Source organism: Marmota marmota, unplaced genomic scaffold (assembly GCF_001458135.2).
Source record: "Marmota marmota marmota unplaced genomic scaffold, marMar, whole genome shotgun sequence".
Taxonomy (NCBI): domain Eukaryota; kingdom Metazoa; phylum Chordata; class Mammalia; order Rodentia; family Sciuridae; genus Marmota; species Marmota marmota.
This window is the reverse complement of record NW_026000082.1, coordinates 7,082,935-7,101,097: the sequence shown is the minus strand read 5'-3', so window position 1 is coordinate 7,101,097 and position 18,163 is coordinate 7,082,935. Positions and strand designations below refer to the sequence as shown.

Below are 18,163 nucleotides of genomic sequence, written 5' to 3'. Positions count from 1 at the left end.
TTTCATTAAGTTTAATATTAAATCAGTGATGTAAATGGAATTTAAACCCCAGTTTAAATGAGATTATTTTTAGGAGGCAAATGAAGGGAAATAGGCAAATTATTATTTCAGAAGATTTTTTTCAACAGGTGGTAAAACATATCAGGTTTGACTTTCTCATTAATTTTTCTGGTTGAGTAAACCCTTCTAGACATGTATAACTTTATTTCAGGAGCCAGAAATACTGGAATGTTTTTCTATCAGTCTTTTATCAGTTGTTGTTCCAGATCTAAAAAAAACTCCCAGAGCTGACCTGCCCAAGTGATCTGAGGTCTGTGTAGAGGAATTTGGGTGCTGGATGTGAGCCAAGATTCTAATTCTATCAGTACTTTTAAAAACTATTATCAATAGCCATATCTGCTGGCAGCCATAGCACATGAATGGTATTATGTTTTTCTTTGTGAGTTTCATGCTTCACATAATTTTGGAGCTCCACCAGAGTTGGGCTAGGTCTTAATAGTCTTTGAAGCCACCCAAGCATGTATAAGCCACCAAAAGTGCATCTGCCACCACATACTTCTTAAATAACTCTAGCCTATTGTTAGAGTTATATACTCCTGGGTTTGTTCCTGGTCCCTAAAACAGACTGAATGTAGGTTCAATCTGAAAGGACTCCAGGACCCCGTCTACTGGCAGGGCAGGGTATCACTTAGTACTTTCCCAGACAAGCTAGTTAGCCTGTTGACCTTGGCAAAGCTAAGCTGGGACCCATACCCCAGTGCCAAGCATGAGGAACCAGGGCTGCAAGCCACCCACGCCCAAACCTCTCTCTGACATTTCCATTGGCCTGGAGCCAACTCTTCTCCTGTGTTTCATCTCACTGTAGAATACAAAGGAACACTGAACCTTCCAGTTAATTCAGCACCCCTCCTCCTCTTCCTGGAGAGGATAACAGTTCTGTTGACCATTATAATGCATTTTCTGTCTCCCAACAATCCACATAGTCATTAATTTCTGCTGCTGACATCAGGAAAGAGGATTATGTGTGTGTCTGAAACTGTTCCCAAAGTGCTCATTAGTCATAGATAATTGAAAAACTGGTAGGGGAAGATTTGGTGTAATAGGAGCCCTGCCTGTGAAGAGGGACTGCAGCCACCAGATAATTGTAGACTCCAGCTTCTGACCTCGCAGACTGAATCTGCCTATCTAAATGGGAATTCAGGGAGCAGAGAGTCCTCAGCACAATTGGTTTTGTACATCCCAAGGTGAGTATGTATACACAGGACGGATGGAGCCCAGCCAGATTCAAAATACAGGCAAACCACCCCTGGGTCTCTTTTCTGCCTTCAAACCGAAGAGCAGAGTTTGCAAATGATGCTCAGCATTCTTCTTAATTTTATTTTTATTTCAACTGAAGCTACTTTGTTTTGATCACACACACACACACACACACAAATACAAGGTCATGGTATAAGTAGCACAAAGGTAGAGAAGAGTACCAAACCGGTTCCTACTATAACTATAGTCTCTGTATTTTTATACGATTTTTCTGGAAGTACATATGCTTGCATTTTGGTATTTTTTTTTTAATCACAAGTAGATCATATTCTGAATGCCTACATCTTGCCTTTATTTTTCTCGAACTTCCTTCCAGATCCAGATCTTAATCCAACTTCATTCATAGTAATGATTTTGTGGGATTCTGCTGAATAGATGTACCCTATATTTACTTTGACCAGATATAAACAGGGAAAACCTTTAAAAATCCAAAGAAAATATTTTTAAATTGGAAAAACTAGAAATTATAACCTAGTAAAAAATGAAAAATCATTTCCACCTCCTCCACTCCCGTCAAAAACCTATTTTCTATATTTTCACCCTAGGAGTGTATTTTTAGAAATTGTCCATCTACCTTCTCTGTTGTTGTTCTTACAAGGAAATCATATGCTATATAATGTTTTGCAGCCATATTTTCCAGTTGGCTTGATTGTTTTAAACTGAAAAACTGTTTTCCATACTATCCTTTCTTACCTTGCAGTTTTACTGAAAAATAAATCTGAGTGCACAGAGCTGTGTGCTGGCAGGTCCTTGCTGCCTTGCTGGGCTTGAAGTCATCTGCTCCCTTTTGTGCAGGCTACCCCTGCTGCCTCTGCCCTGTCCTGGTGTCCAGCTTTCTAACAGACAGGATGCCTCAATCTCTACCCCCTAGAGACCCCTACAGTGAACCAACCTCTTTCTCCAAAGGCATCCACTTCCCCATAGCATTCTAACATTGAAATCCACAACCCCCACCTGTCTTTCCACTGCAGGCTCAGGTGTGATGTTTACTTTGAGGATCACTCATCCTCCTGGACCAACATAACAGGTCTCTCCTCAGTTCTCTGGGAATACTACGTACAGTCCACCTTTCTAGTATTTTCTACATAGTCCTAAGAGTCTTGGTGTTATGATCTGAATATGAGGTGTCCCCTGAAAGCTCATCTCATTAGATTTTGAGAGCTGTAACTTAATCCAGTGGATTAATCCATCTGATGGATTAAAAAAAGTACTTCAGTACTGGGTGATAACACTAAGTGCCGCAGTCTGGCTGGGCAAAATAACCGGGGGGTGACAAGCAACTTGTGAAGATTGAAACAGCGGAAGCCGCTTTATTGCAGGACAGCAGAGGTATTTATACTTAACTAGTTACACACAGCTTAACTCAATTAACATAAACTAGATATTGCAGTCAACCAATAAGGAATCCTCATCATCTTAATGGCTCGCTGGCGTTGCTTCACAGACCACTCCTCCTGGCAAAGTGCCAGGCGCCATCTTGACTTGATTTCAGCCCTCAACAACTAAGCAGGTAGGGTATGGCTGGAGGAAGTAGGTCATCAGGGGTGAGCCTTTAGAATTTATATTTTGCCCTTGGCTCTCTCTCTTTTTCACTCTTTGTCTTTGCTTCTTGGCTGCCATGGACTGAGCAGCTCGATTCACCACATGCTTCCACCATGTTGTTCGGCCTCATCTCAATCCTAGAGTGATGACATGGTCCAACTATAGACTGAAGTGTTTCTTGTCTGGTATATTGTGTACAGTGATGAAAAGAATACTAACACACTTGGTTTTCCATCTTCCTAGTACCAAATGTCAGTGTGATACCAGAGTTGCTTTTTCCTTGTGTCAGCACCTAGATCCTGGCATGTGTTAGGTAGAAATTTATATGGATCATCGTATAATCATTGTTACTGAAATGTTTGTTAAATTGATGGATGAATGACTGAATGAAGCCTAGAAGAACCTGCAAGTGCTGAGCCAATAAAATCTTGATTAACCCTGGAAAAAAAAAGCTTGCTGTGATTTACTTAATTTTATGGTAGAATAAAAGTGAAATAAGGATTAAAGGATTATTTGGGGGAAGTTGTCAGGTGGCCTTTGACAGCTCTAGTCCCTTCAGTGCACCTTGGGCTGATGAAGTGTAATTTCAAAGGGGTAATTTGTCAGATTCTTACCTATTTCTACCATCCTCTCTTATGCCAAGCTATTTCCTTCAGTCTCTAGATAAACAAAAGCTCCCTCTTTTGTAGGTCCAGTTAGATGATTCCTGAAGGCAGTGATTCTAGTTGAATTAAAGATGTTCATCTTTGTGCATATTTATTTTCATTTCTAGACTACTAGTCTGAGAAGACTGGCTCACCTCCTAGGCTAGGTTTTCAGGAAACAGGCTTGGACAGATTGGGAAGTATAAAATGTTTATTAGGGATAGGCATGTGTGAAAGGAGGAAGAGGAGGAGGGAATAGGATTGGGCAGGGGAGAGGTTGAAAGTGTTGCTATTCTATGAACCTTGGTCAACCCAGTGGAGTGCTCTGGAGAGGGTGGTGCTACCAGAACCATTCAGCTTCTGCTTTACTGAGTCACCTCAGGCATGTGGCTACCCTGGAAAGGGCCTCACCTAAGCATAGCCAGTCTCTGCAGCTAAATCAGGCCTGAAGAGTCTGGCAGGTGACCTTGGCTGGGCATCAAATCTTTCCTTGAAGGGGCATTGAAGCTATGACATCATCCTTTCTACCATACTCCCAATATGGAAACCACCACCATGACCTGATACTTCTTGCTTCATGAAATCTCTCATTTCTTCCTCTATTCCTCCATCCCAGGTATCCATATCTTAAGTCTCCTGTCTTTTCCATCTTTGATGACCAAAATGGCTTCAGAGCTATTTCTGTAACTCCGGGCTTCCTTTCCTAAAACGTTGCCAGAAATTTTCTAAAATACGGTGTCATGGTTCTTCCCACAGTAATGCTCTTTCAGTAGACTCTGGTGATCTTGGTGGTGAGATTCATAGTAGTAGGGTTGACAAAGCCTGCTCTCTGGCCAACCCTGTCCTCCCACCCTCATCTCTGATCCTTCTCCCCCAGCGTATGCACCAGTTCACCTGCCCCTTTTGACAGTTCCTGCACAGGTGCCTCCTCACTTCTTCCTTGGTCTTTGCTCCAGATGGTTCCTTTGTTGAGACATCTACCTACAGCACATGACATCCTACAACACATGATTAGACCACAGACTTCCTGCCCGACTGCCCAGGACTGTGTGCCTTACTGTGGCCTGCAGCCTCCTTTTGTGAGCAGAGAGGATCCTCAATCAAATCCACCTCACACAAACTAAAAAATCTTCTAAATGACTCTAGATAAGAATGCCTCACCCTGCTAATCCTCATGTTGTCTGTAGCTTATTTAATGAAAATCACCCCTTTACTGTTTGTGGAGATTGGGGATAAAGGTGGAACACAAATTCCATTTGACCTTCCTATGAAAATTAACCCTTTAACCAAAAAGAAAAAAATAAATGAATTTAGTGGACAAGATTTCCAAATGGTGCTATTTTTAAAATTCTTGTTCTAAAACTACTTCTCTGGATTCTTTCATTCTTTCAAAATACACTTGAGAACAATACCTGCTCCATGAGTGGTAAGATAGTGAATAGGAACATAGGTTTTTGTTTCCGTCAAAGGAGAATCCATGCCAGTCTCCAGCTCTTAAGCTGTGCCACTGTGGTGAATTTACTTTTCATCTTAAATTTCCATTTCCCCATCCCTCTGAAATGGGGGATAGTACAGGTACTACTGTACCCCTCATGGAGGTGTGCTGTTAAAATTAGATGAGAAAATGACTATTATGTATTTAGAAGTGCTCGTTACTAGAATGATGTCTATTATGTATCACTCACCAGATGAAGTGACATAGTTAAGATGTTGTCCAAGACCAAAGTGTCCAGAGGCACAAGTCTCCTCTTACAGGCTTTTGCTACCCTCTGCATTCGATGCAGACTAGAGGTTTTCCTCCCTCTACCTCCTTACTCCAGCATCTTCACCTTGTCCTCTAGACCACCATCCAATAGACATTTCACATAATCTGCATATGTAACTAAATTTCCCGGCAGCCATGATAAAGTTTAAAAAAATTAAGTGAACCAGGCATGGTGGTGAACATCTATAATATCAGTGACTTGGCAGGCTGAAGCAGGATGATCACAAGTTCAAGGCACAGCCTCAGCAATTTAGCAAGGCCCTAAGCAACTTAGTGAGATCTTGTGTCAAAATAAAAAATAAAAAGGACTGAGGATGCAGCTAGTGGTAAAGCACCCCTGGGTTCAATCCCTAATACCAAAAACAAAAACAAACAAACAAACAAACAAAAGATTAGGTGAAATCAATAGTATTATATCTTATTTAACCTAATGTATCCAAAATATCATTTCAACATATAATTGATTAAAAAAAAATCAATGCGTTATTTGACATTCATTTTTCTAGACTAAAATCTTTGGTATTTTGTATATATTTTCTACTTAGCATATCTCAGTTCATATACTGCATTTTTTGTGGGAGATAACTTATTAGATAACTTGAGTTATTATTGAAAGAGTAGATGTGTCTACCCAGGTTGTTTCAGACATAGAGTTTTTCAGTAATTGAATTCAATATCAGTTTTTAAAATTTAGATGAATATTAATTAAAATCAAACAAAATTGAAAACCTAGATCCTCAGTTATCCTAGCTACATTTTCAGGTGATCAATACACATGTGCCCAGTAGCAGCTATTTTGGACTAAGAAGCTCAGATGCCACTGAAGAAGATTCAGTCTTCTTGGCTACACTTTTTTCACATTCAGTTGTGCTAGAAGCTCTCTAGTTAAAATGGATAAACATAGTGCTGTGCAGGTGCTCTGTCTCCCTTCAGAAGAGAATGGTTAAGCCATTCACCTTCTGCCCTGCTCTTATCTTCACAATAACTTCTGTGTTCAGAAGTCCTGGGGTACCTTGGCACCCCAAAAATTCCTGACCACAATTTAGAATTCCAGAATCTTGGGTCTCAAAGGGGCTTTAACACATTTATGGGTCAATGCCTGTCTAATCCCTACAGTAGAGAAAACCTTATTATAGAATTTTTTAGAGGGTAGGAGTGGGCTCAGCCTCTCTTAAATACCTGGCAACAGATGGGTCATTTCATTCTCTTCTGGCTCACATGGTTCTCTGTGTCCTTATCTCATCTTCCTAACTAGGTTGGGAGCATGTACTGCCTTTTACAGCCCCACAATACTCACACAAAGGAAGACAATCAATAAATTATTAACTGAAGGCCTGGCTGACTATAAGAATTCAAGGTCACTTGAAATATCAGGGTCATTGCATTTTACAAGTCCAAAGAACATTAATAAAATTGTACTCTGTGGTTGTGCAAGTAGCAGCCTTCTAAAGTTTACAAGTTTAGATTAGGCTCTCTTTTCAGCTTCGAAAAACTTTCAAGAAATTCTTCATTGGGGCAAAATACTTCCCTCCCTTATCCATTAGTAGAAAGAACTATACAAATAAGTGTTCTCAAATTGTTTAGGAATATATGTTCACCTAGTCTCTAAAAGGCCACTGTGTTTTTATTTTTTTATATAATTTCCCATTCTTAGAATCTTTCTCTGGTATGAGTGACACATTGGAGCTCCTAGTTTGCAAACCATCCCAAAGCATGACCCAAACATACCAAGGCCATTCACCTGGGTCACCAAACGAGCAAAGGGACTCTTCATGGCTGCATGATTTTTATCTTTGTGAAGCTGAGAAAATGCAGGGGAAGAAGGAAGGAACAAAGAAGTTCTCTTAAGAAAACCTCTGTTTGCCTTTGTGTTTTCCAAACTAATGAGTGTTTGTTTTTTCTCATGTCTGCTCAGGAAACCAGGTGCTACCTCCCGGAACTTCTCTTGGAAGTGGGCTCACACCAGAGGCTGCAAAGGAGCTTGGCCTTCGCCCCGGGGTCCCAGTGGCAGCCTCGCTCATTGATGCCCATGCCGGAGGACTAGGTAATCTTTTATTCCATGCCACAAACAACTGTGTTCAAATGGAACATTCAGCAGAGCTAAGACACCCATTTTGTGTATTTAAAGCAAAGGTCAAGGACTAGTGAGTCAAGGTGTAATAATGAAAAGCCTTTTCACAGATAGGCATTTGGATAGAATTATAGACCTACCTTTTCATCCAATATAAAACCTATTTATATATTCTTAACTTTTCCAACATAGGAATATAAAAACTTGATCTGAATAAGTGTCTGGATGGCTCTTCAGTTTATTGGAAATTTGAAAAGCACATGTTCACTTTTGTCTAGTAGGTTTGATAACCATGCACTTACTGTACTCTATTTTCTAATAGTATTGCAAAACCTTGTAAGTCTAACAAGTTTGTTCTTATAATATTTGGTTTTTATCATATATCCGTTTACTTGGTACTAGTATTGATTTCATCTCATATATAACTCTAAAATCTGTGATTTGTGCATTCATTAATTCATTCTCAAATATACATTGAGCATTTCCCATGTCATGGCATGATGCTAGGAAACTGAATTTAAAATAAAACCAAACCAGGGCTGTGAATGTAAGACCTCGCGTTTGATCCCCAACACCAAAATAAGTAAATAAAACAAACAAATGTCAAATTTTAGTGGAAAGTACACATGAAGTCAAAAAGATTTATTGAAAAAAGTGGTGACTTTGTTCTTATCCACATTCCTTTTACAATTTTCTTTTCTTTCTTGGGTAATTTGAATCTCTCTCTCAGTGTCTCTCCCTTTACCCTTCCCTGTAGTTATTTCTATATTTCCTAGACTTTCATTCTAATAGCATCTTTTATGAACTGTGGTTCATAGTTCATGGCATGAGTTAAAGAGGACATGACTGTTGGAATTTCAGAATAGAATGGGATCTAATAGAATAGAACAGAGTAGAACACATAAGAGTACATCTCATATAGTAAGGATAAGCACTGTTTTGTGGACCTGTTTCCTGTGTGTGTGTGTGTGTGTGTGTGTGTGTGTATTCTAGGCAATGAAGGAAATGAATTTCTTATTATGAATCATGATCAAAAACCTGACCAGGTTTGGTGGCATACCAGTTACTTGAGAGGCTGAGGTAATAAGGGGATCACTTGAGCCCAGGAGATTAGAATTAGCCTGGGCAACATTGTCCCATTGGGGATGACTTTTAGGGAACACACACACCACAGTAGCTCTCTACTTTTCCAGGTAGATGACACCTCCCCCCACCTCAGTCTCTCTCTTTCTCCTTTTGGTGATCCTGGAGATCATGCATAGGTAAGCACTCTACCACTAAGCTATACTATTCTCACTCCTCTAATTTGAAATCCTTTCTCAGATGGTTTCTTCTCTGCATATCCTTCCATGGAGTAGTCAGATATATTAAGAAATTCTCCGGATTGTGCTTCTTTCATTACTTCTATTTATTTGAAGAAATGATCACCTTGTGTTTTAGTTTCTGATTTATCTGCTTATCTTTTCCACTAGACTGTGAATTCCTTGAGGACTCCTCAATGCTGAGCCTTATGTCTTGTTTTTAAAGGTGCTTGATAAGTTTACTAAATAAAGTCTCATTAAGGCAAGAATAAGGTAAAATGGCCTTAAACTTACAGTAAAGGCTGATATGTTTCCTTCTGTGACAGATTGTTCTTCTGCATGGTCCACAGACTTGCAGAAACAGTATGGCACTCATCAATCTATGAACGTGTCTGTCCTGTTCATCTTTCTGTCCTCAGGCTCTGGCACAGTGCCTAAGAAATAGTAAACAAGCAGAGTGTGTGTGACTGGTCGAGAGGTACATAATGGAGCCCTATTATAGGCAAGGGCGTTTGTCTCAAAGCACTTTGTAGTGTGAGCAGTGTGTGCTTTTGTTCGGAATGCATGATTTGGGTTTTTAAGCACAATCACGAGAGAACTGAAGGTCCAGCTGGACATGGAGTGCTCCTATCCCTAGTAATCCTGATGTTCTACATCACAGAAGACTCCAGGGAAGCTTTCTTCATTGTGATTTTGCAATTGTCCCTGGGGCGACAGTCTCAACCATCCACCCACATCCAGGTGACAAGCACTTGGCTGCTCATCCATGTGCTGAAAGAAATAAGGCTGCACTCAGGAGCAACAGGCACTGTCGTTTCCTTGTTGGCGTCCCAGACCTCTGTAAGGGACGTGCCAAACACACCTTCTCACTTCTCCTTAGGACTTTCTGTGCTCTTCAGTAGGACAGACTTCCAGGTGACCATGGCTTTCTCCTAACAGAGATGCTCAATGACAGAATTTTTACCTGTAGACACTTTGGCTTAGACCTTTTGTTCCCTTTAAAATACAAATGCTCTTGAGTCAGTGAGTTTCCTCTATGTTTTCCAAAAGTTAGTTTTTTAAGTGGAAAGATAGGATAAGACATTAGATTCTTTAAGGACTTGAGCTTTGTGCCAGCAATAGCTGGGAAGGGAGATCTTGGTCACACAGGATTGGAAATCCCTACTTAACAATTTTGAACAAGTTTGATCCTTCTTATACCACTTCTCTCCCCTTCACCTTATGGCCAGTTCAGGATCAGAATATCTGGGAAAGACAGGAGCCATAGAACAAATGTTCCCTCTCATTTTCCACCTTGCCTCCACCCTCTCAAGATGTGAAGAATAAGAGAGGCCTAAACGTCCTAAAAAGATCACCCACTAGTCAAACCAAAGATTTACTAAAGATCAAGTGCATGCAACCCTATCAGCTATATTTTTGGAAACCAGAGATTATCATCATGAACAAACCATAGAACTCCTCCTATTCCTTTCAGAGAGAAAATTCTCTGGCCTGCTTAATAGTGTTCTCTTATGATAGTGAATCTTCTGAGACTTATTGTAACACTGTGATAAGGGCATTCCATACACAGTCTGAAGATCTGGATTAAATTCCTATTCTGCCTACACACAGTGTGCCTTCCTTCTTCTATATTAAGAGCTAGCAATCTTTTCATAGGATTGGTATAAGAAATGGTAATGTAAATAGTTAAAGCAATTGGCCTACTAACTGGCACATAGTAAGCATGCAATAATGAGGTTTGATTTCCTCACTCCAGAACCACAATGCCTGACACAAAGTAGAAGCTTCATAAACAATGTTGCCTGTTAGGAAGTTGTTTCCTGTTAGGAAGTGTCTTACCAGAACTGGATTCTTAAGGCAAGACATGTAGAGAAGGACCAGAGGTGCTGGACTCCCTCTGCCTTCCCTGAATTTGCCCTCAGTTTCTTCCTCTACCCATCTATCACAGAAAGCAGGATTCACTGCTTTAAGATTCTGTCTTGGTCAAGATCAGAAACAGCCCCAGGAACTGCTTGGATGCACTCTGTGTCAAGAGATCCCCAGTCAGGAACGAACCCAGCTTTGAAGTAGGAATTGGAGGCCAGCCATGCCTGTCGCAAACAAGCTCTGACAACTGTGGTCACTTCCAGTGCTAGCCTAGTATGACCTACCTTGGACTCTATGCCCAAGGAGAACCTGGGATGGGAGGATACAGATCATAGGAGCAAGCACAACTTCACTCATGCTTTTTCCAGCTCTGGAAACAAGGAGGAAGGACTTTGCCGGAATAGAAATCAAAGATAGAAGAACATTTTGTTCTTAAGGTGCTGGTTAGCAAGTTCTTCAGCAGACAGCCAGAAGATAGGAGTAGCTTTGTTTGCACTTTGTGGGGGTGGTTCTGGCCAGGGTTCCTGCTGGTGGTATTTTTCTAGCTTATAAAAATAGCATTAACTTTGTTCCAGGTCTTTTCTTGGTTTTAGCACCCCACCTATCCTGAGAGGCAATAACAACCTGTTTTCTCTCTTAAGCCTCTCTCTTAGTTGTTATTCTTTATTGACCAAACTCCTGATTATCCATCAGATCTTGAAGATGCTACCTGTTTCTCTGGGAAGTCTTTCTTGACTCTCGAAGCTGGCTGAAGCACACTTTCTTCTTTGTTCTTACTTTGTCTTGTGTTTGCATGTTTATGTGCAACGTTGTTTCATCTAATTCCTAACCCCTTTAACACATGACCATTTTATCCTCATAAACCACAACTGTGCAGTGGTTTGCACATAGAGGGTCCTAAATACCTGCATATTTAGTAAATGAATGAATGGCATTTCCTCCATAGGGGGTGGATATTTCAGCTGAGAGATATAGTAACCTCTCCTTATAGAGGCGACTGTCCTTATATAGAAGTTACATCTGGCTCTGTTCTCCAGGAGCAAGAGAGTCTGGTTTGTACATTCCCTAAGCAACTCCTAGGTGCCTGGAAATCTCCATCCTTTGTGTTCCCACCACATTAGCAGGTTTTGGCCAAGAGCAAACTTTGTGGCTAGGTTTAGCACCACTCTTTGATGAACAATACAGGATTCTTTGCCAGATGTTGGATTGGCTTAAATTGCTCATCTGGACCAGATGTTGTATTGGCTTAAAAACTGCTCATCTGAGTTGCAGAGTCGAACCAAAATAAGGATTTTGAATTTCTTTTCTTCTTTTTTTTCTTTAATGACAGACGAATTTATTCAACTAGTCTTGGAAAAGAGTTTCTGATCAGTGTTTCCCAGAGCAAAGCATAGTGTGTTCAAATAAGCAATAAAATACACCAATTTCTTATCTTACCATTACCAGTGTTCTAGAAGAATGGGTAGACAGACAGCAAATTTACTTAGCTTGATTATTTGGGGGAGTATTTATAAGATATATACATATGTGTATATATATATATATATGTGTGTGTGTGTGTGTGAATATATATAAATTACATAATTTATTAATTTATTTTTTTTAATTTACACATATATATTAATACACACACACATATATATTTGTCATGTTTGACTAAGAAACATACTTACTAGGAATAAAATCCTACATATCTAAACATTAGGATTACTAACACGACTGTGTTCAACATAGAATAGCTCCTCATAGCAACACTGAAGTGCAGTTAGGACTGGTATGTGTACCCTCATAGTGATGAGGGAACACTTGAGTTTCAGAGATCTCTGGGCAAATCAGCTGTAGGTCCAAGATAAGATAAGATAAGATTTTTATTTCTTATCTTACACTTTGTTCTCAACTTATTTTTAAAAAAATTTCCTGGAAGTACAGAGTTGAACCCAAGGTCTCATGCATACCAGACAAGCGGACTATCATTGAACTACATCCCAGCTCTTTTTCAACATTTATTTTGAGGCAGAATCTCACTAACTTACCCAGGCTGGTCTCAAACTTATGATCCTCTTGCCTCAGCCTCCCAAGTAGCTGGAATTACAGGCTCATGCCACCAAGCTTAGTTTCAAAGCAACTTTTTACATATTGTTATTTTGTTCCACTTGTCAAATGAGACCATTAAGGCCCCTGAGACTGTCTAAGCTGCCCACAGTCAGTCAGTGGCAATGCATGATTCAACCCATATCATCTGATTCCAGAGTTCATGTTTTTTACTCTTGTATTATATGGAATGGCATATCTACTAATATGTGATGCAATCTACTCTTAAGTAGACTTAAGATACCATCTGAGCAAGTAAAAATCTTGAAAAAAGAAAGTCTCTAATTAGTACATATTGATAAGCAAATTTACTAGTCAATGGGGAAATAAGGTAAATATGAGAGAGAAGTATACTCCTGGAGATTTAGTCTAGTGGAGAAAACAGACAAGCACATAAAGTAAATTTCAGTTATTTGTGCCAATGTAAAAGGCTTAGGCAAGCCACAAAGAGGGCTCAAACTCGAGACTTGAAGAATTATGAAAGGTTTCCTAGAGGAAGTAATGTCTGGTAATATAACTACAACAATTCCTGTCCTGTTATTGCTTCTTGGTAAAGTAAAATTTATTTATTATCACTTTTAAGTTTTAATTAGGCTTTATTTTTAATAATAGCAGAATCATTAATAAGAACAATTAGACCCACTGTTCTTCTTGATGCTACTGCTACTCTGACCATTTCTTATCTGCCTCCTCTGTGCCAAGGACAAGCTTCACATACTTTATCTCCCACTCCTTGCAATAATCCTATCTATAAGATTGAGGATGCTTCTCTTTGAATTGAAGGCAGAAAGAATAACAGTCCCACAGTCACACAAGTACAGTCATATTGCAAGATTTGAACTTGAGTTTGACTCCAAAGTTCATGTTCTTTTGCTCTAGATCTGTAATTCTCAACCAGGAGTGACTGTACCACCTGAGGAACATATGCCGAAGTCTGAAGACACTGTTTATCATATCTGGGAAAGAGCAAACAGTACTGGCTTTTGGTGGGCAAAGGCCGGGAATGCTGATGACCATTTTAGCCTGCTCAAGCTACCCCTCTACAGAAAAAAACTATCCAGCTACAAATGCAACAGCACTGCAGTTGAGAAACCCTATTCTACTCTGAAATACATTCAGGATATTATATTCCTTTATTCATTCAGTCTGTTTCTATAGAAGCTAAAAAGCAGAACTCAAAATAAGGGTTTTGCTACTATCTTAATACTTTTTATGTTTTGTGACATTAACTCTTCAATGAAATTAGTTGTGAGATAAGGAAATCCAAGTGAATACTGAGGAGTAGGGAGTACAAAATGAATTCAGTGCCATCCATCTAACTAAAGTCAAACCTCGCTGGACTAGTTGGCCTTCTTTCCTTTCTGATACTCTCCTTTGCTCACAGGCTTCATGGTTTGGGAACCTCCTCTCCCCAACCCAACTAGGCAATCGTACTTATCCGTCAACACTCAAGTCTGTTACTCCCACTGTTGAAATGTCTCCAAACTTAATCTCACTCTTAGGAAAACATCAATCCCTCCCTATTCTGTTTCTGCAATTGCTTTATACTTATTTTAGTTTTCCCCCAAATCATATTCCCCTTTGTATGCCTACCATTTGGCATAGAACACACATAGTCAGCCCACATGTACATCAGTGAATTCATTGATAATTAAAGTAAAAAATATGAGGATTTTGAAAACGCAGAAACAACGATTGCTAATTCTGGGTGAGGGAGCCTTTGAAAAATATAGATGAACAGGCCAGATCTTGCTGAAGGTTCTGAGTCTTAATGTCTGGGATCAGGCCTGGGAATCTGATTCTAAGTGCAGAAAATATCACCTGGTATCCAGAGGAGACAGCTATGGAGACAAGTGGGCACTGATGACCTGGGGGTCAGAAGCAGTGGTGATGTTCAACTGTCCAGGAGGCAAATCAGACCAAAGCAGAGCTGTGCTGTGAAGGAGCCAGGCCCAGGCTCTGGCCAAGAGCTGGGGGTAGGAGCCAGCTTACCCAAAAGAGAGTGAAGGTGAGTCCAAAGAGGCAGACTGTGTGCAAGAAATGGAGGGGATTAGGAGCACAGATAAAGTTGTGCCGGGAATCTAGAAGGAGAAAAGCCATGCCAGTCCCGAGCAGATAGAGCAAGGACATCTTGAGGAGTTCCTGGATGCAAGTCAGAAGGGGGAGGAAGAATTTGTTAATGCGATTTCAAGTTTATTGTTTTAAGTTGAGGTTTGGTTTCATGGAAACCAGCACTGCCTGAGACCTCTGCAGCTGTGTGAGCATGGCACGGCTTGTGTAGTACAGGGGCAAAGAGGAGATGTGGGGGGAGGATAACTGTGTGTTTCATGTTCCCAGGCTCCCAGGCTTCTTTGGAGTGGTGTGCTTCTCTGGAAAGGGAGCACAGGCCTGAGCTGCACACCAGTCTTTTACCCTGTGGACAGAGAGCTGGGAGGGATCCAGGACCTCAAGGTTACAGCTGGCTCTCCATCTCACCCCTCTTTAAATCTTGTGTCACACAATTCAATGTGCACAGCTGTGACCTTGCCATGAAATCATAACATTTTTTTTTTTGTTTGATACATACACTCTGTTTGGATAATGGGTTTAAGAACCAAAAAGTTGCTCGCAGATTTTCTCTACCAAATTCTTTAGTTTGTAGATGAGAAAACCAAGGCCCAGAGACACAGTGAATCATCAAAGGTTATACCAGCAAATTACTGTCAGTTGAAAACCTACACATCCTAATTCATTAGCCAGGGCCCTTCCCCCATTATGTAACACCATCTCCAAATTAGGAAAAGAATGATTCCTGCTGTGTTATTCTATTCCATACCTAAGATCCCATTTAATGACTACAGTCAGTATCATGGGTGGCTATTAAATAGGTAAATTAGTTTTTCTAAGCCACACATGAATAAGTCTCTTTGTTTTGTTGTCACAATCTACACTTAGCTCCAAAGAGTCTCCCTCAAGGCTGGCAATAATAAAAACACCTGGTATTCAAGTTTGCTCCAAAGAACTCAAAGCTGTTATTTTTATTTCAGCTGCCATTTATTGAACATGTATTCTGTGCCAAGTGTTTGGCTAGGTACTTTAATAGTCACTATTGTCAGCTTACAACATGCTGTGAGCTACCATTATTTTCAACATTTAACACTCAAGGAAATCAAGGTTTCATAACTTGCTCAAGGTAACATGTTAATAAATGATAGAAGTTCTGGGTCCAAGTCTCTCTAACTCTGAGGCCCATGAGGTTTTCCCTAGTCACCCTGGCTATTGTATTTATGTGTACAGATATATCTGTGCCTTTCCTTAGGTTAGCCTGTACTCGCACCAAAGTGTATCTGTGTCTGTAATTATGTCTGTTCAGCATTCTTCTGGGTAGGTATTTTCTAGATCCATTTCATGGATGAGAAAGATGAGGCCCAGAGTGAGGAAGTGACTTTAATAAAGGATACTCAAAGAAGCACAAAAGTCTAGTTTCTACCAGTATGGGGAATAAAGCCAGGCTTGTTAAAGCAGGCTGGGAGTGGGATATGTAGCTGTTATTTTTTTTCTCTGTGTTACAGAGATCACTAATATTTATATTGAGATCAATTTTGTGAGTCTCATTTAATTAACTAATTTCCTTTGTGCAGTGACTTTCCATTTTTAAACCATCACCCCCAGGAACAAGGAAGGTAGTTTTGCTTTCCTTTAATGGTCGAGAAACTGACACTTCAGGAAGTAAGGGCATTTGCCCAAGGATATAGACCCAGAAAGGTTGGATCCAAACTCAAACCCACCTGACCCTGCCATGCTTCACTTCTGCTCATTGCCCCCTCCACATCCCACAGTGAACAATACTGCCGGTGCATGCAGCAGAGTGTCTTGACCCTGCCAGTTCCTTTGCCCAGAGCCCTGATTTTGAGCTCATCTCTGACCATCTCATCAGCCCCAGAACTTTATTATTGCTGAGGGAATTTTTACCCAGCAGGTTCCACTTATTCTCCCATGTGGCTGAGAATATGAGTTACCATTTTCCTTTGTTGAGCTTGGGAACCAAAGCAAAAACACACAATCACCCAGCCCCCGGTTCTGACATTGCCAACCACCTGTTAGGAGGACCTCCCACTCCAAGTTCAAAAGGTAGATGGCTGCTTGAAGAGTGTTTGGGGGCCCAGAGTCTAAGATTGCACTTGCGTCATAGGCTGCAAGAGTAGGATCAAGGCCACTGTTTTTCATGGCACAGAAACTCTGCACGTGGTGCTTCCCACCCATATACTATCCCTGAGTCCTACTGTTGACTTTGGGCCGCTCATTTCAGCAGCTGATGGTGAGAAAATGCACATCTCCAGTTACTGTCCCACGGCAGCAACCTCACATCAGAGCTGCTGACAGCTTCCCTATCATCTCTCTGTAGGCCTGATTCATTTTCTTGTTTTCAATTTTCTGTTAATTATTCATTCATATAAGTCATTATAAAGAGCAAAGAGAAATAATTTTTTAATTTCCCCACACTGAGCATCTTGAGGACTGCCTGAGTGCCTTCTGTAGCCAGTGTAGACATCTATAGAAGCTGAGAAGGAAATGTTGGAATATGGGGAGGCCATACTAGTCTTCAGTTGTATCATTCAACTGCATTCTCTCCTGCCTTTCCATAATGCTAATCCTCATGTATGCTCTGTATATGACCCTGATGTAAGAGTATGGCTCTCTGAAGACAATGATAATTTAAAATCTTGAGGTCACATAGCACACTTGTGAGGACACATAACTGATTTAAATTCTGGTTCTGCATCCTGTTTTCTGCTCCTTGGGAACTCACCTGACATTCCATGTCTCACTTACCCCACCTGTGAAATAGGAATAAAAATAACACCTACTTCGTGGAGCTGATTGAAGAACAAATGAATGACAAGTATTATAAACAGTGCCTGGCAAAGCTATTCTGTATGTTCAGCTGTGATTGAGGTAATCTCAATAGAAGTACACTGTGAATGATGCTAGTGGACAAAAGAAACTCAGATTTATTCCTCTATGTGATGCCCTCTTCCTATGTGTCAGGCATTGTTTTAGGTGGATTAGATACAGTGATAAACAAAGACAGCTTTCTACTTATAGAGCTTCTAGCCTTCTGGGGGAGTTCATAAACTCTTATATAAGCATATATATGTACATTTATTGTATTGGTGTATGTATGTGTTTGTGCATACATGCCATTCACATATCCATGTGTTTATATGCAATATACACTTGTGTTTATGTGTGCATGCACGTGGTCTTCATGCCATGTGTACTGCATGTGTATGTACTTGTGCTTGTGTATAACATGTGTGCATGTGTATATGAATATATATATGTGTATATAGTATATACATGCACCTATGTGTATGTGTGTTTGTATTTAAGTGTGTATTTATGTGTCTGATGTATATATGCATATATTTGATGTCTCTTTATATATTCTGTATATGTGTACATATGTATCTATGAATATGTGTATGAACATCTCTGTTCATGTAAAAACACACATATGCATGTGTATGTGTATGTATATATATATATATATATATATATATATATATATATATATATATATACA

The 18,163-nt window shown here is 40.1% G+C and overlaps 1 protein-coding gene across 27 annotated transcripts in view; it reads left to right on the top strand.

The window, feature by feature from the left end:
• Fggy (FGGY carbohydrate kinase domain containing) overlaps positions 1-18,163 on the top strand; it is a 415,454-nt gene that overhangs the window by 191,386 nt on the left and 205,905 nt on the right. For all 27 annotated transcript variants that reach the window (XR_007351974.1, XR_007351976.1, XR_007351975.1 and 24 more), the window contains one exon: positions 7,184-7,312. Coding sequence is in view for 22 of the 27 variants with exons in the window: in XM_048815295.1 (XP_048671252.1) it covers positions 7,184-7,312 (129 nt within the window). In the remaining 5 variants the exon portion in view is untranslated. The remainder of the gene's footprint in view (positions 1-7,183; positions 7,313-18,163) is intronic.